Source organism: Callorhinchus milii, unplaced genomic scaffold (assembly GCF_018977255.1).
Source record: "Callorhinchus milii isolate IMCB2004 unplaced genomic scaffold, IMCB_Cmil_1.0 Scaffold1, whole genome shotgun sequence".
NCBI classification, from domain to species: Eukaryota; Metazoa; Chordata; class Chondrichthyes; order Chimaeriformes; family Callorhinchidae; genus Callorhinchus; species Callorhinchus milii.
The window spans coordinates 85,213,290-85,237,337 of record NW_024704742.1 but is presented as its reverse complement, the minus strand read 5'-3'; the positions used below and the strand labels follow the sequence as shown (position 1 = coordinate 85,237,337).

Sequence of the window (24,048 nt, the reverse complement as noted above, 5' to 3'; positions counted from 1 at the left end):
GATTTTAGAATGTTTTAGTCAGATCCTCAGACAAACACATGCCTGGAAGTGCTTTGATGTGTACAAACAGCTGCCAACCTCCAGCATTACTCCTGATACAATCTGTATCTGTGCACTGAACAGAAATGACTGAGTCTGGATTTTAAAAATCCTGACATTGCATATGACAACTCCACTGTACTTTAATTAGGTGATGCTTTTGTGGATGTCAATCTTGTTTTATTAATGTTAATACGATCAACAATACGGCATTTCCTTGATTTTGCTTTTACATGGTGTTTTATAACCATACCTTAGCCGTAAGGAAAATGTTGAAGTGATCATTGAAAGAAAGGACAGGATGATCAGCAATTCTTTTAAGAAATTTGTCGAGGGCTTTCCTTCTGGTCTCCACAAACTCTTCTGAAAAGCGATCCACAACTCCCTTAACAACAAACTTTTCTGGAAGAGGCTGCACAAGAAAATAAGGTTAAACATGTCTTTTTTTCAAATTTAGACTGCACTTGCACTATCAACATCATTTAAATGTACATCAACAACTAAACAGCAACCAAAGGAATGCAATGCAATAATACAAGCTTCAACCCTTCACCTAGTTTCAATTTCTCTATTGGTTTCCTCAGACTATTAATAATAATTCACATTTGGTATAGTGCCTTCCACGCCAAGAGGAAGTCTCAAAGCACTTCACAGCTTGTATTATGCATTGCCGCAGCTAATATTCAGGAATTAGTATTTTTCTTTAAAGTAAACTGTGTGCAAGTGTGCTGCCTCGTTCGCCTACAAATACACTCACTACATTTTACAGTGGGTCCTGTGCAGAATAACGTGAAAGACATATCAAATGCAAAGATTATTAGTATCAGATTTAAGCTTTAACATTTAGGGGGAGAAGACCATGTTATTTTACAGATTATGAAATTTGTAAAGGAACTTGTTTTTTTTATACCGCCTCATCACAAACATAATAATCCTTGCATTTGATATAGCGTTTTTCACGTCTTCTAGACATCTCAAAGCACTTCATAGAATACACTGTGAAGTGAATTGACTGTATATTTGTGAGCGAAATGCGGCAGCCAATTGCGCACAGCAGCGTCCCACAAACAGGCGTGGAATGAGTGACCAAATTATTATTGGAGGGGGGGGGGGGTATTATCATCCCTGGAAAAGCGATCCACCAAATGACTACCAACCAGCCTTCTGCTTACTGCTAGGTAAACAGAGGTGTAGGGAATAAGGAAACTTGTCCAACGTTTCGCCCTGCCGGGAATCAAACCCAGGTTTCTCGCTTGCGAGGCGAGTGCCCTAACCACTGTTAGGACTCATTTGTCTAAGGACTTCAAATAATTAGTCAAGCACTGTAGCAGTTGTACTACAAGTAAACACAACTTTCACCACTAAGGTTCCACAACCAGCCATGAGATTATCTATTAATCATGTTGGCCAGGAATCTGGGAGAAATTCCCTCGCCTTCTCAGATAGCATGGTGGCATCTTTAATATTCACTTTAACAGGTGGATGAAGAATAAAAATCTGTGTGCCTCAAGCTGTCATGGTCGTGCACAGCAGCTTTAACTCCCAGACTACTGTGTTCCTATTAATACTGTAGGGCATTCCTAACTCCATGTGAGGAAGTGCTTCCTCGCATGGAGTTAGGAAAAGGAAAAAAAATTGAAGATTCATCCTATAACTATCTTACAGAACTTGAGAGTTGAGTGAGATTTAGATGATGAGAATTAGAGAAATACACCTTCCAAGCAAACACTTCATTAAAACTGTCACCAAGTTCATTAATTTTATTTAATTTGAATTTTAGGAAATACTGCTAGAAACGTTAGTTTGCTCTTTAATCGATGTTCATAGCTAGCAGATAAAAACCCCAACTGCTGCTAACTTATCTGCATTTACCTCTAAAGATCTCAAAGTACTTCCTTAGTTTCAGTAAGAAAAGGAGAACATTTGTAATCCATTAGAAGAGGAATTAAGGGTAAAATATTGGATCTTTAGAATGTTGCCAGAAATATTTCTCAAGGAATTAGTGCTTGAGTGAAGCAATGTTAGGTTATGTTTTGTTGGAGACCAGCAGGTGATCAAGTGACACTGGTCAACATGATGCAACACAGCAGCTACTTTAAAAAAGTTTATAAGATCGATGTTAAACATACAATATATTCCATATTTCCTTCACACAACCTCCGCTACAACCCTCACCAACAGTGAACTGCAAAAGGATTTATCTTTCAGCTTTCTTCATATTTCTGTGAAAGCAGTGGAAACTGCTCAATTTTATCATGGAATGCTGTATACCCTGTCTGGTAGGATCATGGTGCAGGCTGTTGAAAGCTACATTTTCAGGCATCTAAACTTTTTCAAACTGTGCAGTAGGGGTGGATTCTGACATGGGCAACTAAGTGAGATGAGGGTCAGCACAGGATAGTCCTTACGTTTTGTCAGGATTACAAACTTTGTCTATAAAGAGGGTGGAATGAAGCAGAGTAAAAGGAACAACATTAATTATAAAGGGAAGCATAGCACTTTGTACAAAGTACTCCCTTAGTTTTAGTAAAAGTAAATAAATCTTAAAACTACAGTGAGGAACTGTTGCCTTAGGTACATTGCTGGACAACACTGGTGATTCAAGAAGTGTCCCGGAACAGTTCCATTTAGTTTAGCTAGAACAGGGGGTTTGTGTTAAGAGAGAAATGAATCCTGAAAAGGACTGAAAAGAAACCATACCCTCAGAAATCAATTACTAACCCTTTACTGTTGCCATGAAGTATTGTGCAATGGCCATTGGCGACCAAAACATTTTTGCATAAATTTTTCGTATTGGACACGTTAAGTCAAGGAAGACTTTACTCCAAATCTTAAACTTTGTTACACCCAATCTAGAAATGGTCGATCATTGTTGCAAGTATAATATTAATTACCCAGCACTAAACCCAACTTCCAGGAGAAAGCTTGCTCCCTCAAAATATTTGGAAATTCAGGAAAAAAAAGTCAATATTTCTTAGATTGTTCTTTAGGCAAAACACATCTGAGCAGAACAAATTTAGAAAGTACCTGTTCACTAGGCTATTTTAAGTCACTTTTACTAAAATTAAAGCATTGGAATAAGAGTGTAAAGGATGTGTAAAACAAAAGGCCAACATCCTGAAACTTAATGTTTCCCATATTCAGAGCCAAGTTTACAGGGAAAAAAAAGCATACAACAGAAAAATGAAGTATTGTGCGATGCCCATCGGTAAGCAAAGAATCCTCCCTCTCTCTTCCTGTCCTCCACCCTAACCCACGTCAAGTTAAATATTTTGACAAAAGGCAGTAAGTTCTATCCAAAACCAGCCTGCTATGACTGGACATTCGTTTACATGAAAACAGGCTGTGTTCCAGGCCTCTTCACATTACCTTTCAAGGAGGTCTTTCTTAAGCATACCTAGCTACTTGCACGAACTAAGCATGCACAAGTTTATATTTACAATAGTGAATCAGTCTAACTCAATTGGTAGCATTCTTGGCTTTGAATTAGAAGGTCATGGGTTCAACTCCCACGTCAGGACTTCAAACCCATATAGTCTATGCTTACACTAATACAATGCTGGGGCGTTCTGCATTGTTGGAGGTGCTATCCTTCAATGAGACATTAAACTGAGGTCCCATCTGCCTGTTCAGGTAGACGTTAAAGATTCCATTACACTGTTCGAAAAGAAAAGGAAGTTTCTCCCGGTGCCTTGGCCAACAATCCCCCAAATAAAATTGGTCACTCGCTCCATGGCTTTTTATGGGATACAAACTGAACAAATTGGCTGCCGCGTTAGCCCACAAAAATGAGTCCCACCTCTCTTCAGTGGATGGCTTTCAGCCATCAACCATGTAATCAGGTGCTACCTCAAATGCAAGTATTATCATATTAAAAATATAACAAACATTAACATTTACACATACAACATTACTAAGGGGTAAAAACGCATCCAACTACAGAGTCAGCACTTGACGTCACAAAATACAGCTTGATTATAGTTTTGAGTTTTCAACCAGGATCTGGTCTGGATATTGTACAACTATCATTGCATTTATTCCAAAAACTTCATGTATGGTGTCCAGTTTTGATCACCCCACTTTAGGGTGGACATCAAGCCATGGAGGGGGTACAAAGGAGATTTACTAGGATGATACCGGAGATGAGTGGTTTGGCCTGTGAGCAGAGATTGGAAGAATTGAAACTTTTCGCAACAAAAGCGGCTGTGGGGTGACACAATCACGGTATTTAACATTGAGGGGTTTTGATAACAACAACAAGATTCCATTTACAGAGCGCCTTTCACGTCGGGAGGACGTCCCAAGGTGCTGTACAGTTGGGTCAGGACCCGAGCAGGGGGGAAGTGGTCAGGGTGAGGGGAGGGAAGGGAGGGATCGAGGAGGGGGTAGAGAGTCGAGAGGGGAGCTGAAGGCACAGTCAAAGAGAAAGGTCTTGAGACCGGCCTTGAAGGAGGAAAGGGAGGAGGCGGCGAAGGCACTGGGGGATGGAGTTCCAGAGCCTCGGGGCTGAGAGGCTGAAGGCCCGGCTGTCGATGGTAGGGCGGTTGGGGCGGGGGATGTGGAGCAGACCGGAGCCAGGGGAACGGAGGGTACGGGCAGGTAGGTAGGGGGATAGTAGGTCGGAGAGGTCAGCGCCTTGGGACGTCCTCCTGACGTGAAAGGCGCTTTATAAATGGAATCTTGTTGTTGTTGTTGTCGGAGAGGTAGGAGGGAGCAAGGCCATGAATGGCCTTGTAGGTGAGGATGAGGATCTTGAAATCGATCCTCTGGGGGATGGGGAGCCAGTGGAGGCGAGCGAGGGTGGGAGTGATGTGGTCACGAAGCCTGGTGCTAAGAGTCAATATGGAGAAATTTTCTTTGGTCTGTAAGTCAGTGACTAAATGGGGCATCGATTTAAGATAGTAAACAAATGGGGAGATCAGGAGTGTATTTAGAATACACCAGTCTGAAGGATGAAAATGGCATCAGATATATGCTTCAGTTCCATGGAGCCCCACTCTAACTCTGCTAATAAGCACACACCCACACAAGACCAGAGCAGTTTAGTACCTACGGGAATGAGATGCGTTGGCTGAGACTCTTCCAGTTTATTTCTCAACCAGTCAAAATCCTGGTATCTTCGCCGTACTGCATACTCCGGTAAATCAAACTCATTTCTTGTTGTCTGAAATCGATTCGAAGAGTTAAAACATAGAAGCTGTCAAATTTGCATTGAAATAGTTATATTGATTCATGACCATTTTGATTTTACTAGGAAGAGGCTGTACAATTAATGCATTTTCTTACTCATTTATACTTCAGTATTCCCTTTAAACAGAAGTGGTTTTGTCATATTCCTCACACCTGGCTCTATGGAATCAACTTCATTCATATTGCAGGACTCCAGAGAAGTGTAGCAATCGCTGCAAAGAATGGTTTGAAAGCAAATATGATCTCATCTCCAGACCAGTTCAGCAAATTTCTTGCAGCCCAGTGATGAGAATATTACATCACTTGCTTTTACAATGGGCCGAGCACTCAACCCACCAAAGACCAGAAGCATTGGCAGCCTCCACTGTAAAGAAATATTGCACTTACTGCCATCTTCACATCTTCCTCTAGAAGAAAAGGAAACTACCTTTATAAGTGAATTGGGGCAACAATTACATCAATTATTTTACAGTTCTGTTGCCAAACCCAAGGCACCCATCACCTGCAATACTGTAAACGTAAACACACCAATATACTAGGAAACCCTTTTGTAACAAGATGGGTTGGATTCACGAGTTAAAATTCCCCACAGTAAAAACGCACAACAAAATAAATGGCTATCTTCCACGTTGTAAGGTTAATGCTGATGTTATTTCCTGCAAGTACTGCTGATACCATTGCATATGCAAAATCAGCGGATCTCATGCACCCATGTGCAGCCAGAGAAAGTGACATCAGTGCTTTCAACAGCATGCAGAAAACGACAATAACGGATGATCCAGAAGGTACCATTTTGTAACATCGGACACCAGCTGGTATAGTGCAAGTCCACAGTACACATGCTATGAACAGACCTAAACTAAACCATGGTACATTCTAACAGAGTATCCCAATACAACTCTATAACCATGAGAGGACAAAAGATTGAACAGTTCAATATCAACTTATTTTACTCTCACTGCTGTGCATTAACCAGGTTTAGTAGCTCATCTAGTTCAACTGAATATCACTAGAACATTATACATGTTCCAGTGATATTCAGTTGAACTAGTTGAAACTGTTTATTGGATCACTAATATGATGGTACTTAAGCACACAATACATTAAATACAAATTGTTTCTACTTCAATTTGAACCAAAGCATATATTGATTATTTTTTATGTAGTCAGAAAGCCTTATTCCATTAATTTGATGAAATAAATAGCTTAAATTGTATTAAAACAGCACTTAGCACTTAAATGATAGCGTCTACATAACCACCTGAGCCACAAAGAAATATATATTCAACACTGATAAACCTCACTTGCATAAATAAATTGGATTGCATTTCAATAGTCTAATCTTTGTTGGCGGATGGGGTGGGAGAAAAAAGTGATTGATTCCAATAAGAATGATGAACCAATTAAAAGGCGTAAACATCAGATACCCCTTGATATAGCATTAACACTCCAAAAGTTTATTTAATGTATGAGCTCTCTGAATTTGGCAAAGTTGTTTCAGGTACAAACCAGGCGGGTTTTAGTTTTCCTTATTTCAAAACCTATTTTGCCTAGATTTGATCAAGTAAGCATTTCTTTATATTATGCTTCACACTTAAATGTGCAATAATTATTCAGCAGAAAATGCAGCCAGATCTCATGTCAAAGCAATTTCCTGGTGGCTTTTCTCCAGTTATTTCTTAATCTCACTCCTCTATTATTTTAGAACTAACACGAGTCAACCAACAGAATGACTATCTGCTCCTCATCAGAAAGATTTTCTTTTCTTTATAAATTTAGTGTGACCAATTTTTTCTTCTAAGTTTCCCTCCACTCTCTATTGCTATTTACTCCTGAACTCCCCTTGCCGGGTGCAGTTCTATAAACCCGGATTGTTGATCAAGCTTTCAGCCATCTTATTCTCCCCCAACCCCAATTTCCTATTCCCAGTTTGTGCTCCCAGTCTGGGATGTGAAGCACTTTGAGATACCCTCTCAACATGAATACCAATGTAATGTAAATGTAAGAGGGGAAATGAAACGATGCTGACACATTACATCAAATCCAACACAATTCATCCCTCTAATTATCCATTGCCAGTACCTTGCAACACAAGGGGGAGAGGGGGTGAAACTAGTTAGAGAGGATGAGAATGAGAAAAATACAACCCCCTCCATTTTCTAACAAGCAATGTTGCAACAGTGACAGTCATAGATAGCATGAAGAATTGCATTGAAATTTTAAAAAGCAGAAGTCCCTACTGACTACGCACGATTACAACATCACATCCATAGTGAAGACGCAAGTCTTTCATTTTAATCTCTATTAATAAATTACATCAGCACATCACAGCTGCAAGTGAGAAGAATGCAGGAGTGGAGTGGGGGGTGGGGTGGGGTGAGAAACAGTTTTTCAGACAACAGAGAATTTGTCTGCTGACAAAGTCAAGAGCACAAATCATGCTGTAGAATGTTAGTGTAGTAATCAATTACATGAACACATTGGCCCAAAGTGGTGCATCATGAACAAATCAAGGGCATGCTTCTAAAAACACTTATGGGCAGACACTCCAGCCCCTGTACCTTGGTGCTAACTCTGTAGGTGATGTAGGTTTCCATTGCAGACACATGTTTTTTGGGGTCATCAACAGCAACAAAGAGATCTCTGGTTTCTCCATCCAGGTCATCGTCCAACTGCAGTCTATTCAGAAGAGACGAGGAGGAGACAGGACTCGATGTCTCTACTTGTGTCCCATTTGGTAATATCAGATCCTAGTATATAAACAAAACAAAATGTAAATATCGTTAAAAATTGCATTTCTTCTACTTATTTCATTCTAAAAGCCGTAATCAGTTGACAAAAGCATGCAGTTTGAGGTTAAATGGGCAAATAGGTCTCTATGAGTAAGGCTGCATCAAGAATCATAGTGCAAGAGACCAAAATCGGTCGGTGTTTATTTGCAATTAATTCTCCAAAACATCCATTATTTTTAATAAAACTGTTACCACTACTTTCCTTTTATGTCTGCATGGATAAGGAGGCAATGGAGAGTAGATTTAAACAGTTCTTATATATAAAAACACAGCAGTGTTTGTAGGAGTACAGCACAACCCCAGCCGCTCCGTGAAGCTAAACTTCAAAAATAGCTACACAGTGAGTATTCCACAACAGTTTCCATTCAGTCACCCAGAAGGCACAAGCGTTATATACAGTACAGCTAGTAAAACTTATGATTTAAGTGAATTGACACAAAACAAACCCAGACTTTGATATTATTCATTTTAGGCAACATCCTAAACAATAAGCCATTGTACAACAGAAAAAATCTTCCTGCATTTGATAGTGTCTCGACACGCTGCACAGTTTTCTGTAAAATGTAACTACTATTTATAGGTGATTATTTTCTTCACAGTAAATATCCCACAAACAACAACAAGATTACATTTGTTTAGTGCCTTTCACGTCGGGAGGACGTCCCAAGGTGCTGAACAGTGCACAGCATTTTTAGCTGGGGTCGGGGGTGGGGGGGGGGGGAGAAGGGGGCTGGCGGATGGCATGGTTGAAGAGGAGGGTCTTGAGGTGGTACTTGAAGGAGGCTAAGGAGGGGGTGAGGCGGAGTGACTGGGAGATGGAATTCCAGAAGTTAGGGGCAGAGTGGATGAAGGCTCTCCCGCCAATGGTGGGCTGAGCGGAGGGAACGGGCGGGTTGGTAGAGGATTAGGAGATTACAGAGGTAGGGTGGGTCGAGGCCATTGAGGGCTTTGTAGGTGAGGACCAGGTTCTTGAACTGGATCCTCTGAAGGATAGGGAGCCAATGGAGTCGGGCGAGAGTGAGGGAGATGGGGTCACGGAGTTTGGTGCGGGAGAGGACACGGGTTCTGGATTATCTGCAGCCTGTGGAGGAAGAAGTTGGGAAGGCCGACAAGCAGGGCGTTTGCATAGTCGAGCCGGGAGGTGATGGAGGCATGAACAAGAATTTCAGCGGCCTGAGAGGTGAGGTATTGGCGGAGTCGGGCGATGTTACGGAGGTGAGGGAAGGCAGAGCCATCAAGTGAACAATCAATCTTACCTGAAGGATTTGACTTGAAAGATTTTTGAATAGTATCATGGGATTTTTTGGTAAATATCTGCCTGATCAGGACCTTGGTTTTAACACCTCACCCAAAAGACAGAATCTCAGTCAATGCAGTGTTCCTCAGATAACGTCTCAAGAGTGTCAACCCAGATATTCTCATGTGCGCAGTGGGGCTTGAACCGACTGACAACCATCTGACTCAGGGACAAGAGCATTAACAATTGGGCCCTAAAAGGATTGAAGAGAGGTGATCAAAGTGCACAGAGTACCATCACATCAACCTTCTCTTCAACCGAGATTGGGGTCAACTGCAATCTCAATAACCAGTATAGAACAGACATTCACATACAACGGTAGAATGTAGTGCAGAAATGCAAAATGCAACACGACACAGAAAATGAACTTATAGAAGATGCTGGATAGTTACAGGGCTGAATCATCTGCATACAAACTCATTAAATAACAACTCACAAATACAACAGATTGATGTCAAACATGCCAGAGTTAAATTGCGCCATTCCCCCCACCCCACCTCCAAAAAACAAGGCAACTTCAATACAGGCTTGTTACTGCTACAGTACTTCACAACATGGTGAGGGGGCGGGGGGTCGGAAGAGTATTTAGGTTAAACTAAGGGAGTTTCTTTCTACCAGTATCCCAGCCAATAATCCTCCAAATAAAATTGGTCATTCACTTTAAGTCTATTTGTGGGACATTGCTGTATGCAAATTAGCTGCTACATTTGCCTATATAAGTCATTAATTACACTCCCTGTATATCCTGTGAATCTCTGATGGGTCCTCAACACGGAAGGTGTTATATCAAATGCAAGGTTTAGTCACAGTAAAATGTACATTTTTGCTTTTGGCTTTCGATTAGAAAAAGCCAGAGTTTTCCCTCAAAATAAATGAGGTGATGCTTAGCAGCTAATGCACTGGAGTAAACAATCTGCAGTGTTTTAGGAATCATTTGGTGGCGCAAATCATGTCTTTTGAACACTTGTTCAATACGTAAAATATAAAGTGTGAATTTTAAAGTAGTTTTTAGCAATGGTGTCTGTTAAATAATTGGATTGCAGGATTAGACTAAATTAGAAATATTGAATGACTTAAGAATTGGAAAGTACAGTGAGTTAACAGCATCCTAAATACTCAGACTTGGGTTCAAATTTTCAAATTCAGCTCAAACTAACAGAATAAAACCTCTTTTCAATTATAAGGTTCCTACTTCATATCAGTTCAGCCTCAGCCCAGCTCCTGACAAATAATCCTTAACATTCCTTATCACATTGTTGAGACATCTCAAAATGCTTCAGACATACTGTAAAGTAGTGCAATTGTGTGAATTTTGTGGGTGAAACAGCAGCCAATTTATACATATCAATGTCCTACAAACAGCGATGAAATGAGTGACCAATGAACCCATAACTCAAAACTAAATTGACATTCAGAAATGCCAAAAGGATTGACGTAAGGGGAGGAAGGGAAGCATACTGGTGCAGAACGGTGTGACAGACATTAGCAGTTTTGCTTTTCCATGGATCTATGATATAACTTGACTAGAGGGGCAGCATGACATTTGCTGCAGAAAGTAGGAATAAAATGTTCCACTTCACAGCACCGACATTAACACTTCCCCAAACAAGCTGAAATAAGCCTGAAGTATCCACTCATGGGAAGCTCATAACTCACTCAAGTTTCATCAGTCTCATCTGAAGTTCAAGCTGACGCAATGAAATTTGGATATACCCAAATATGAACAATCTTAACAGAAGGAAACAGATTTGCAAAAAATAAAAAAGGATTTGACAGTGTGGAGGTCAAACTACTCTGGAGCCACTGGAATAATACAATAAAAAGAAAGGCAAAGTGGGAATTGATTTGTCTTGCATTAACAGATTTGCAAAGTTCTCTGCAGCATTTAAATTTTTCTTTTTTTAAAAAAAAGTTACAAATTCCATACAAATTCAGCAGCTGGAGTTAAACAGAATTTTATGTACACTCTGCAAACTTCAAATGTCAACCTGCAATCAGCTAGAATAGTTGACCACATCAGCTTGCAGCAAGTTAATTCTTTTACCTGGATCAGCAACTCTGTACAAGAGCAACATACAAAATGAACTTTCTATTCATAAGACATATTCACTTTCTATTCACTTATACTACAAGTTCCAAGTCCTGACATGAGAGTTGAACTTACAACCTTCTGACTGAGAAGCAACAGTGCTACCAACTGAGCCACACTGGGTAAGCTGGTCTGAGCTAACCCTACACTGTCAACAACAACAAGATTGCATTTATAGAGCGCCTTTCACGTCGGGAGGACGTCCCAAGGCGCTGGACAGTTGGGTCGGGACCCGAGCAGCGGGGAAATGGTCAGGGGGAGGGGAGGGAAGGGAGGGAGCGAGGAGGGGGTAGAGAGTCGAGAGGGGAGCTGAAGGCACGGTCAAAGAGAAAGGTCTTGAGACCGGCCTTGAAGGAGGAAAGGGAGGAGGCGGCGAAGGCACTGGGGGATGGAGTTCCAGAGCCTCGGGGCTGAGAGGCTGAAGGCCCGGCCACCGATGGTAGGGCGGTTGGGGCGGGGGATGTGGAGCAGACCGGAGCCACAGGAACAAAGGGTACGGGCAGGTAGGTAGGGGGATAGTAGGTCGGAGAGGTAGGAGGGAGCGAGGCCGTGAATGGCCTTGTAGGTGAGGATGAGGATCTTGAATTGGATCCTCTGGGGGATGGGGAGCCAGTGGAGGCGAGCGAGGGTGGGAGTGATGTGGTCCCGAAGCCTGGTGCGGGACAGTACACGAGCTGCAGAGTTCTGAATGACCTGCAGCTTGTGGAGGGAGGTGCCGGGAAGGCCGGCGAGGAGAGAGTTCCCATAGTCCAGCCTTGAGGTGACAAAGGCGTGGACCAGAGTTTCAGCAGCGTGAGGGGTGAGGTAGTGCCGTAGTCTGGCGATGTTCCGGAGGTGATGGAAGGCGGTGCCAGTTGTGGTGCGGATATGAGGGAGAAAGGACAGCTCAGGGTCGAACAGAAGACCGAGGTTCCTGAGTGGCTTTGAGAGGTGGAGAGTGCAGCCTTGGATGCTGATGGTGTCAGCGCCTGAGGTGCGGAGGCGCTGACGTGAGCCAATCAGGAGGGCCTCAGTTTTGCGCACATTGAGCTGAAGAAAGTTGTCTCTCGTCCAGGACTCGATGTCGGACAGGCAGCTGTCAGGACATCGGTGGTCGTGGAGTTGAGAGTAGAGGAGGAAAGGTAGAGTTGGGTGTCATCCGCATACATGTGGAAGTTAACCCCATGTTTGCGGATGATGTCACCACAGGGGGAGCATATAGAGGGTGAAGAGGAGGGGACCGAGGACAGAGCCCTGAGGGACACCGCACGAGACAGTGCGGGGGGTGGAGGAAAAGCCGTTAGCAGCTGAACCAGAGTATTCCAAGAATATTGCACTGGCAAAGCATGTGGAATTCTTGACAGGCAGACGAGTTTCTCTTCAGCATCCACATCTCCGAGCCACATAGGAGCACCAATATCACATCGCCGACATTTTGGTTGGAGAAGGGCCAAAAATGAGCCAGGATTTACACTTGCTATCCAGAGACATTAGTTGGAAACTGCATTTGTGTTGCAAGGTCAAGATCACTTAGCTGTGTTAACTGGCTGTATTAGCAACACATGTTGAAAGGTTTACACATACTTCTCACCATTCTGCTCAGCTCCCGCAAGTGTCGCTTCACCCTTAACTGTGACGATCAACCTCTGCAGTTCCTCACTGAAAGCAACACTGAACCAGTACACAATCTTGGCACTTTACTCAACCTTCACCTCTACTTTAAGCAGTGTTTGATAAAGTATGCTTTCCTCCATCTCTGCAATGAAGCCTGACTCTACGTCATCAATGAAGCAGTAACCCTCATCCGCACCGTAATCATCTACGGTCTTGATTTCTCCAATCTCTCTTCACTGGCCTTCCCAGCAAAACCCTCCATAAACTCCAGATTATCTGGAACTTTGTAACCTGTATCATTTTCTGCACCAGGTTCCATGAGTCAATCATCCCCAGGGTCGACTGGGAATTTCCAGTGGATTCACTTCAACGTTACCTTTTCAAATGGCCTCATCACACCCCAGCTCTACGATCTCCTACATTGCTCCTCCCTCTGCTCTTCCTCAGGCTAACCTTCTATCGCCACCAACAATGGCAGTATGCATTCAACCACTGAAGTCTCTCTCTCTGTGTCACCCTCCCCCCGAGTGTGCTACCCTCTACCCCCTTGCGTGCCTCCCCCCCCGCCCCCCTTGCGTGCCTCCCCCCCCGCCCCCCCTTGCGTGCCTCCCCCCCCCGCCCCCCCTTGCGTGCGCGTCTCTCCAAGTGTGTGTGTGTGCGCGCGTCTCTCTCCAAGTGTGTGTGTGTGCGCGCCTCTCTCCAAGTGTGTGTGTGTGCGCGCGTCTCGCTCCAAGTGTGTGTGTGTGCGCGCGTCTCGCTCCAAGTGTGTGTGTGTGCGCGCGCGTCTCTCTCCAAGTGTGTGTGTGTGTGTGCGCGCGTCTCTCTCCAAGTGTGTGTGTGTGTGTGCGCGCGCGTCTCTCTCCAAGTGTGTGCGCGCGCGTCTCTCTCCAAGTGTGTGTGCGCGCGCGTCTCTCTCCAAGTGTGTGCGCGCGCGTCTCTCTCCAAGTGTGTGTGCGCGCGTCTCTCTCCAAGTGTGTGTGCGCGCGCGTCTCTCTCCAAGTGTGTGTGTGTGTGCGCGCGCGCGTCTCTCTCCAAGTGTGTGTGTGTGCGCGCGCGCGTCTCTCTCCAAGTGTGTGTGTGTGCGCGCGCGCGTCTCTCTCCAAGTGTGTGTGTGTGCGCGCGCGCGTCTCTCTCCAAGTGTGTGTGTGTGTGCGCGCGTCTCTCTCCAAGTGTGTGTGTGCGCGCGCGTCTCTCTCCAAGTGTGTGCGCGCGTCTCTCTCCAAGTGTGTGTGTCGCGCCTCTCTCCAAATGTGTGTGTGTGCGCGCGCGTCTCTCTCCAAATGTGTGTGTGGGTGCGCGCGTCTCTCTCCAAATGTGTGTGTGTGTGCGCGTCTCTCCCCAAATGTGTGTGTGTGCGCGCGCGCGTCTCTCTCCAAGTGTGTGTGTGTGCGCGCGCGCGTCTCTCTCCAAGTGTGTGTGTGTGTGCGCGCGTCTCTCTCCAAGTGTGTGTGTGCGCGCGTCTCTCTCCAAGTGTGTGTGTGCGCGCCTCTCTCCAAATGTGTGTGCGCGCCTCTCTCCAAATGTGTGTGTGTGCGCGCGCGTCTCTCTCCAAATGTGTGTGTGTGTGCGCGCGTCTCTCTCCAAATGTGTGTGTGTGTGCGCGTCTCTCCAAATGTGTGTGTGTTTGTGTCTCTCTCTTCAAATGTGTGTGTGTTTGTGTCTCTCTCTTCAAATGTGTGTGTGTTTGTGTCTCTCTCTTCAAATGTGTGTGTGTTTGTGTCTCTCTCTTCAAATGTGTGTCTCTCTCCGAATGTGTGTGTGTCTCTCTCCGAATGTGTGTGTATGTGTGTGTGTCTCTCTCCGAATGTGTGTGTATGTGTGTGTGTCTCTCTCCGAATGTGTGTGTATGTGTGTGCGTCTCTCTCTCTCTCTCTCTGAGTGTGCGTGTCTTTCTGGGTCTCTGTGTGCAGTACCAGCCCTCAGAGGCAGGAGGTGGTGAGCTCCTGCAGCTTTGCTGGTGTCCGCCCCACCAAGAAAAAAAATGACCACCTAGTTTTCGTTAAAGAAGCAATTTATATTTTTTAACAATCTAATATGTGTTATTTCCTTATTTTATTATCACTAAAGTCAAAAAATGTAGCAGTAAAATGTACCACAACAGCACCAATCAACCTCTGCAATTTTCCCCACAAAGCCCGCTGCAATTACCTGCAAGATTTGTAAAGTGCTCCACAATTTTTTTTGCAAATATGTCAGCACTTTTCTATTGACCCAGCTTATCACCTACACTCCAACCCAGCTCAAGCTTCCACTCCGAAGCTCGGGAAAGAAACTATTTTAGTGCAAATTGTGTTCCTAATACGGATTTAAAATAATCCTGGATTTAATCATTCAGTGTAAAATTAATACAAAGCTTCAATGCAAAAAAAAAGAAATCAACATATAGTAACCTCCTTCACCAAATTTCCTTCAGGTCCCAAGAGCAACATTTTCCTGACAAAAGCATTAAAGCTTTTGCTATTAACATTACCACCCCCTCACACTTACTATACAGTCACTGTGACCAAGTCTGCTTATGCAAAATCCAATCACACCGAGTGGACCAAACTAAACGGCAGGCTCTTTTAACAGAGAAAGTGGATGTACAGTGTGTGAGGGGAATTACTGATACCCACTGCAAAGTAGTTTAATAAATAGAAAATCTACTGGGTAGAATAGGGCATTCAACCAGTGCATTATGCGAGAGTGATGAGATGCTGTTTGAATCTGCAATTTCTCTGATCTGAGTGCACTTCCTCATGGCGGAAGCAAGTTGTCCAGAAACCATCTACTGCCTTAATTGTGCTCATCCCAGCAGGCTCAGAGCGGCATTGGCAGAGATCTTAAATCAAGATGCTCAACCACTCCTTTGACTCCTGATGTATGGCTCAGAGAGAGAGAAAAAAAGTCTAACGAAAAGACAACTGACTGAAGTGAGTAGAGGAGTATAGATGCTTAACCTCATAAGAAACACTTGAACAATTTTACCCCCTGTGCAGACTTCAGATTGTAAATTTCTTCATGGAAAGAGCTGCTACTCCAATAAAGCCAACATAACTTTTTTTAAGCAAGTTATCTGTGCAGAATATACAGGGATGTGCAGTCTGACAGTCATGCAATGTTCGCTGCTCAATAGATAAAAGCTGACAGGTTTCCCATTCTGTTACTCAGTATCTCATTCACCAGGACAATGCTGTTCATCAAACTCACAACTAGACACCTGAAATAACAGAATCCATTACTTTACATTCATGAATAGATTTCAGTGGTGCACCAGTGAAATTGACATTTTTAAAAAATAAAATTAAAATACTGCACAGCATCACTTTGCACAGGAAACATTTATTTAGAAGACATTTTCATGAACCAAACTATAATAATTCTTGCATTTGGTATGGCGCTTTTCATGTCGGGATGTGTGCTTCGCAGGATTTATTGTGAAGTGGAGTGACTGTATAGTTGTAAGTGAATGCGGCAGCCCAATTGTACACAGCAATATCTCATGAAACAAAATACCAATTTTATTTGGGGAATTGTTGGCTCAGGCACCTTAAGAACTCCCTTCTCTTTTCAAATAGTGCCATATGATCGTTAATGTCTTCTGGAACAGGCAGACAGTCTACATTGTAGCCTTATTAACATAGCAGGTAGAGTCCTGTAGCTCAGTGGTTAGAGCACTCGCTTTACAAGCGAGAGACCTGGGCTCGATTCCCAGCAGAGGGTGAAACCTTGGGCAAGTTTCCTTACTCCACACAGAGCCTAATAATAATCCCTCAAGAAAAAAAAATAATAAATCGGTCATTTTCAATCCAATTGCGCACAGCAATGTCTGTGGGACATTGCTGTGCGCAATTGGCTGCTGCATTTCGCCCACAAATATATAGTCAATTCACCTTACAGTATGTTCTGTGAAGCGCTTTGAGACTTCTAGAAGACATGAAAAGTGCTATATCAAATGCAAGGATTATTATGTCAAGTCTGGTTAGTGCTGGATCCTGGAAGGCAGATTGTCAATATATACCAGCAGTCTGCAATTCCACTTAACCTTTGCCTATAAATCCATTTTTACTAATATTTAATATTCAGAAGAACTTTATCTTCAAAACATCCTCAATTCGGTCTCAATTTGAAAATAAGATTGGAAGAGCTCAAAAAAACTTCCAAATCTGAATGCAGGAATATTCCACAATTTCCACAACCTTAAGCAAAGTACTGAACACTTAGAATTGTCTTAAGAGTTGGTATTTTTTCAGGCTGCAGGTCTCGAATTCAGAAGCAGCATTAACAGTCAGACAATACATCCATTCAATTTGGTATACAGCATCCACCTTTTCCTCCTTAAGTGTACAACATACCAACCTTTATTTTAAATTTAAAAAATGTATACGAGTACTAAAGTATACAACTCTCAACCTACATACTGTCAAGGTTTCCCCACTGAAAGCCAACTGGATGAATGGAATAACTTGAAAGCACATAGATCTGGATCGAAATGAGTTATCTGTTGCAATAGGATTAGATTAAAATGGGTACAATGTGAATTCCAAACAATATAATAAAGTTAATGCCAACAGCCATGCTGTCCTGCACATTTTATAAGCCTGGAAAACAAATCAAGGAAAAACATTATCATGGCCTCAATAGGTCATGCTTGGAATTAGTCTGCACTGAATGCTCAGGAAATTATAAGTATCCTTGCAACTAAACACTGTTTCCACAGGATCTGAACAAACATAAAACCGAATAATTGAGCGCAGACAGTACTGTATTTCTTTCTCAATAATAACTCATTGTTGCACTGCAACCAGCACCAATGCTCCCATTTGAGACTGAATAATTACCATACACAATTCTATTTTTACACATAGCTACCTACACAATTTATAGGATTGAGATCTTGGCAATTCTGGTACTTCAAATTGCACGAAAAAAACTCTACAAATGCGACAACAACAATAAAATTACATTTGTATAGCGCCTTTCACGTTGGGAGGACGTTCCAAGGTGCTGGACAGTCAGAGTTTCGGACCCGAGCTGGGGGGCGGTATTGGGGGAGGGTGGAGGGCAGGGGGAAGCAGGGTGATCGAAAGCACCATCGAAGAGAAGGGTGTTGAGATGCGTCTTGAAGGAGGCAAGGGAGGGGGCGAGGCGGAGGGACTGCGAGATGGAGTTCCAGGGGGTGGGGGGAGAGTGGCAGAAGGCCCGCCCAGCAATAGTGGGGTGGGTGAGGCGGGGGACGTGAAGCAGGCCGGAGCCCACTCAGCAGAGGAAACGAGCAGCGTGGTAGGGGGTTAGGAGGTCGCAGAGGTAGGGGTGAGCAAGACCATGGAGGGCTTTGAAATGCAGGGTTGAAATATCACTGACCCAGTCTCTTTCTCACCATGAAATTACCTTCTATACTGAATAACCTCACAGCAGCATTGAAGGTTAATCAAAAAAACAGGAAGTGGCAGTAAGTGGCATCTAATAGAAGCACTAACAAACTTGCCTGCACCAATCCACACAAGAATAAATCAAGTGGCATCTTCAGTCCACTCATTGTCCTCAGCAATGGGATTAATTCAGAGCACCACTGCCAGGTTACAAGCTCTCAGCAACAAGGTGAAGGGAGACTAATAAAGTGCTTCTAAAAGGTTGATTAAAGCTTTAGATTGACAGGTCTGATGCTGAAGCCATTGCCTCGAGCAAAGCTGGAGGCAAGAGTAATGAGGTCCCAGTTTCAATTGATGGTTGTGCCAAGTTTAACAGCTTGATCGAGGTTTCTGCAGTGCTTGGGAGGAGGGTGAAGGGAGGGAAGAAAACGAGAGTTTCTGTTTTTAATCATTACCCATGGAATGCAGTTGGAGGCTGCACTTTTGGATGTTGGGGGAAGGACAGGATATATTTGCCGTACTCCTCACAATCAAAATAGCCAACACTCATGGTCTAACCTCATACATACAAGAATGGCAACTTGACTGAAGTACTCCAGAGTGAACAGCATCTGTAGAACTGTACTGCATCACAAATAAGCAATTTCAGTTGAAGTTTAGGGAAAGAAAACAGTTAATGTTTCAAATGTACCATTAGAACTGTTCCTTTCAACCATTAGCAGGTCATCTTGTTCTTCATTTCTGATCCATCAGCACACATTTTCTCCAAGTCTAGTCTCCGAAAGAAATGGTCTTACAAGAGATCTTGCATGCAGCTGAATCAATCCAGCGGGGAAAGCTAGTTTAACACTGTCAACAGCAATAACAGGAACTAGTTTATCATAAATCAACAGAAAAAAAGAGGGTATTTGGGGAAAATAAATGCTGTTTTCCAACCTCTGCCAAAAATGTAACTTCTTTATCCTTTTAAGTTTCACAGTCCAAGAAACCGTGCTTCACCCCTAATGCCTCAACACCTGGGCCAATAGAAATATGAGGAAATATTTGCCAAAAATTGCGGGGGGTCGGGTCGGGGGGGGGGGGGGGTCGGGAGAGGACACGGGCTGCAGAGTTCTGGATTATCTGCAGTCTGTGGAGGGAGGAGTTGGGAAGGCCGACAGCAGGGCGTTTGCATAGTCGAGCCGGGAGGTGATGAAGGCATGAACAAGAGTTTCAGTGGCCTGAGGTAGTGGCGGAGTCAGGCGACAATCACCGAAACTGCAACTGCTGAAAGAAATTTTAATTACTGATGGTCGGGAGGGATGGCGGTGGGAAATAGAGAAATGAAAGGTCAAATTCAGTGAATCTTTAAGAGAAAATGTTAATTTGTTTGCCTTTCATGGATGAACATGCTACCAAACTGCACCTTAGGCTAAAAGAGAATTCTCCCAGGGCAACACACCTTTGAACAAACAAGTTGGCCAAGGAAGAGTTGCAGCAGAAAATCAGAAGAGAAAAACGCAGCAGAAAATCAGAAGAGAAAAACGCAGTATACCTCCATCTAGATGCCAATGAACAGTCTTACTATTGAGAGCATAAAGCTGAAAAGTCACTCCCACAAAGCAGCTTTCAGTCTTTATTGCCGCAAAAAAAGCAAGCAGCTTGGACAGTACCAATCAGCCTTAATTTGGTCAGGAGCATTTGAATTTGCTCAGAATAATTTTGAATAAGAAATAATTAAACAAAAATAAGGCTATTGGTAGACATGATCCATTTTCTAACAATAGCATAGCAATTTTTTTTAAAATGAGCTTGGTTCAGATAAGAATCTCTAAAGTCTCCCTTCTATGACGTTGGCAAGTGTATTAATGTCGAGACAAAAGCAATTCTTAGAGTTTTAAAAGCATTTTAAAGGTAAAAAGCTGATTATATCTAGAAAGATCCTGCAGCAGAAACAATTACTTCTAAAAGGTAAAAATAGCTATGCTCTCATGACTATATTACAAACTATTTAAAATAAACTAGTTTTCTGTAGCGCCTTTTATGTCGGGAGGCACTAGACAGATAGGGGTTTTCAACCGAGCTCAGGGTTGGATTCGGGAAGGGTGGTGGGGGAGGGGGTAAAGATGACCGAAAGTGCAGTCAAAGAGGAAGATCTGAAGATGGACCTTGAAGGAGTTGAGGAAAGAGGTGAGACAAGAGTGGGGCAGAGGCTGGAATTCCAACTGCTGATGGTAGGGAAGGCAGGGCAAGGGATATGAAGCAGGCCAGTGCCTGCCAAGCAGAGGGAGTCAGCAGGTTGGTTGGGTTTACAGTCACAGAAGCAGAGTGGGACATGACCATTTAAAAGTGAAGGAGAGGATCTTGAACTCAATCATCTGGGGGATAAGGAGCCAGTGCCGGGCAAGAATGGGAGCAATAGGTTTCTGGAGCCTATGTAGGAGAGACATGAGCTGCAGCAGTCCAGATGGTCTGCAGCTTGTGGAGAGAAGAGTGGGGAAGTCTCGCAAGCTAAAAGCTGTCCAGCCTGGACATGGTGAATGCATGGATAAGGGTCTTGGTGACCAATAGAGAGAGGTAATGGGGAGACAGGCAATGTCGCAGAGATGGGAGAAAGCTGGACGGTTAGGGCATGGATGTGGGGTTTAAAGGACAGTTGAAAGTTAAACAAGACACAGAGGTTCCGTACTAGCTGAGAGGTGGAATGGAAATCCGTGTATATTATTGCCGTCAGCGACAAATGGGAAGTGTTGACGGGAGCCAAGGTGTTAACTGAAGAAAGTTAGCTTTCAATGGGCAGGCAATTGTTCAGAACAGCAGTGGTCCAGGAATCAATGGGGGCGAGGCTGAGGTGTGAAAGTTAATCCCATGCCTGTGGATGACAAACCAAGCAGGAGCACGTTGATATAGAGAAGACGGAGGATATGGAGCCTTAAGGAACACACCACATTTTTTCCATCTTAGCAAGAAGTTTATGGTACACCAATGGCTTACTTTATACCTTTCCTGGATATATATTTACTTCAGTAATGCACTAGTTTAGTTGGTGTCATGGTTCACAGTTTCAAGAGCTTGCATAATAACCAACAATATTTCACAACCACAACAAAATCAGACCCCATTAGTATTGGAATCAGTAGACACTTGCCACATTTGAAGAAACATAGCTGAATCACATCTTGGCACTTTATACTGACCACAAACCCCCGATATAAATTCACATAAGCACCCGCATTAAAACATTACCAACTGGAAATGAAATACACCAATCACAGCAAAAACTTTAGACAGGGTAAAAACAGTTAGCAGCCCTATTAGATCAAACATGTACAAAGGATCATATTCAAATACTAACGAAGATGCTTACTGATCTGCAGCCTATATCCAGTATATTTAATCATTCATTTCCTCTCCACACCAGGTTGCAATTCAGGAGGAAAGGCACGGGATGATACCTGCTGCAAGACACTACCTGGAGTCACGAACACACATATCCAGGGCTTGGAATCCATCTGAATTGGTGTGGGGGAGAGATAAGCAGCTGCTGCTCAAACTCTGCACTACCAACTGGTGGAACCATCGTTCAAGGGGGAAGAATGTGTGTCCAAGCTGTGAGCAGAAGATTGTTGCAATGCTCAACATATTTTACACTGAGCTTCTCATCGGAAAGCTCACATGGAGTTCCTGTGAGAGCTCAAATATGCATTTGTCAGATCTCAAATGGCCAGCAACTGATCATCTGGGGCGGGGGGGGGGGGAGAAGAAAGAGGGAAAATGTAAGCAGCGTCTCCTTGGGGCCAAGCTGGCTCCAAGCTTGCTTACAGAATGTAAGAATTAATGTTCTGTGGTGATGTTGGTAGTTCTCGTCCTGAGCGAGGCGGATTCACAGAACTCCGAAGCATTACCGCGGTATCACAGACCAGCCAACCTGTCTCATCAGCAGGACTTGAAACGGGCAGATCATTCATTGGGGGGAAATGATCGATCCCCACTTCAGTTAGCCATGCAAGCCTAAGCCCCAACAAATAAGTTGGTCCAAGCTGGACAAGAGCAGGAGCCTGGCAGGCAATACTCACTTTAACAAGCAGTTTTACCTGATTGCACTCCAGCAATACCCCAATGTCCCCAAGCCTTGCTGCTTACCAATCTGCATCCAATAATTTCCAGAATTAAGTTTACAGGGTGCTTCCTTCCAGGAAGATAGTGCACACTCCATTTCAGACAGTGATGTTTCCATGCAGACCGTGAGACTGTGCATCAGTCATTACAGCAACCGACAAGACCGCCCCTCAGTCAGTCACTCATTACATCAGCCCCTGAGAGCAACAGTCCATCACTAAACTGATCCAAGAGACTCTTGTCAGCCATGCATTACACAAGACCTCAACGCAGTCACTACACCAGCCAGTGAGACCATCCATCACTCAGTCAGTGCACCAGCCCATGGGACAGTGAGTCACACATCACTGCACTAGCTAGGGAGACCCTCAGTCAGTCACTACACTAGCCCATGAGGCCCTCAGTCAGTCACTACACTAGCCCATGGGACACTCAGTCAGTCACTACACTAGCCCATGGGACACTCAGTCAGTCACTACACTAGCCCATGGGACACTCAGTCAGTCACTACACTAGCCCATGGGACACTCAGTCAGTCTCTACACTAGCCCATGGGACACTCAGTCAGTCACTACACTAGCCCATGAGACCTTGTCAGTCACTACACTAGCCCATGAGACCCTGTCAGTCACTACACTAGCCCATGGGACCCTGTCAGTCACTACACCGCAGTTAGACCCACACACCGCGGACAGCCGAGCCCCCGGGGCCGTGTGGCCGAGCCCCCCCCCTGGGGCTGTGGGGCCGTGTGGCCGAGCCCCCCCCCTGGGGCTGTGTGGCCGAGCCCCCCCCCCCGGGGCTGTGTGGCCGAGCCCCCCCCCCGGGGCTGTGTGGCCGAGCCCCCCCCCGGGGCTGTGTGGCCGAGCCCCCCCCCCGGGGGCTGTGTGGCCGAGCCCCCCCCCCCGGGGCTGTGTGGCCGAGCCCCCCCCCCGGGGCTGTGGCCGAGCCCCCCCCCCCCCCGGGGCTGTGTGGCCGAGCCCCCCCCCCCCCCCGGGGCTGTGTGGCCGAGCCCCCCCCCCCCGGGGCTGTGTGGCCGAGCCCCCCCCCCCCCCGGGGCTGTGTGGCCGAGCCCCCCCCCGGGGCTGTGTGGCCGAGCCCCCCCCGGGGCTGTGTGCCCCCCCCCGGGGCGGTTTCCCAGGTGACGGGGAGCCGCGGCCTCACCTTGTCGCCGTCGGTGGCCGCGGGGTCGGGGCTCGGTGTCAGCGGCTCCTTCTCCGCCGAGAGCGGATGCGAGACGTCGTGGATAGACCTTTGCCCCGAGGAGTGCAGTGATTTACACCAGACCCCGCTCATGGCGCCCGAGTCGCCGCTGCCCACCGCCTCCATCACATCACCAGGCGCCGCGCGGCCCCCGCCTCCCCGCCGCCTCTTATCAGCCGCACCGCGCAGGACAGGAAGTCGCCGCCCGCCGAGCCCCCCCCCCTCCCCACCTGTCAGCCCGCACTGCTCACCCACTCCTCCCGGCCACCGGGGGGCGCTGTCTCGCTCTCTCTGCCCCCTGTCAGCCCGCACTGCTCACCCACTCCTCCCGGCCATGGGGGGGCGCTGTCTCGCTCTCTCTGCCCTCTGTCAGCCCGCACTGCTCACCCACTCCTCCCG

General features: G+C 45.1%; 1 protein-coding gene and 1 non-coding gene across 3 annotated transcripts in view; one reads left to right on the top strand and one right to left on the bottom strand.

Moving 5' to 3' along the window:
- Positions 1-23,828, bottom strand: part of snx30 (sorting nexin family member 30) — a 49,442-nt gene extending 25,614 nt beyond the window's left edge. The window contains exons 1-4 of one of the 2 annotated variants that reach the window (XM_042332644.1): positions 23,611-23,828; positions 7,791-7,979; positions 5,093-5,203; positions 293-451 (exon numbers count right to left, since the gene is read on the bottom strand). In XM_042332644.1, coding sequence (XP_042188578.1) covers positions 293-451; positions 5,093-5,203; positions 7,791-7,979; positions 23,611-23,775 — 624 coding nt within the window. In that variant the 5' untranslated portion in view covers positions 23,776-23,828. Of the gene's footprint in view, positions 1-292; positions 452-5,092; positions 5,204-7,790; positions 7,980-13,376; positions 13,433-23,610 lie in introns of those variants that run through there. The other variant, XM_042332645.1, reaches the window with a different exon arrangement.
- Positions 16,634-16,702, top strand: trnav-uac. The gene has a single exon. It is a non-coding gene; the product is annotated as a tRNA-Val (tRNA).
- Positions 23,829-24,048: the final 220 nt, after the last annotated feature.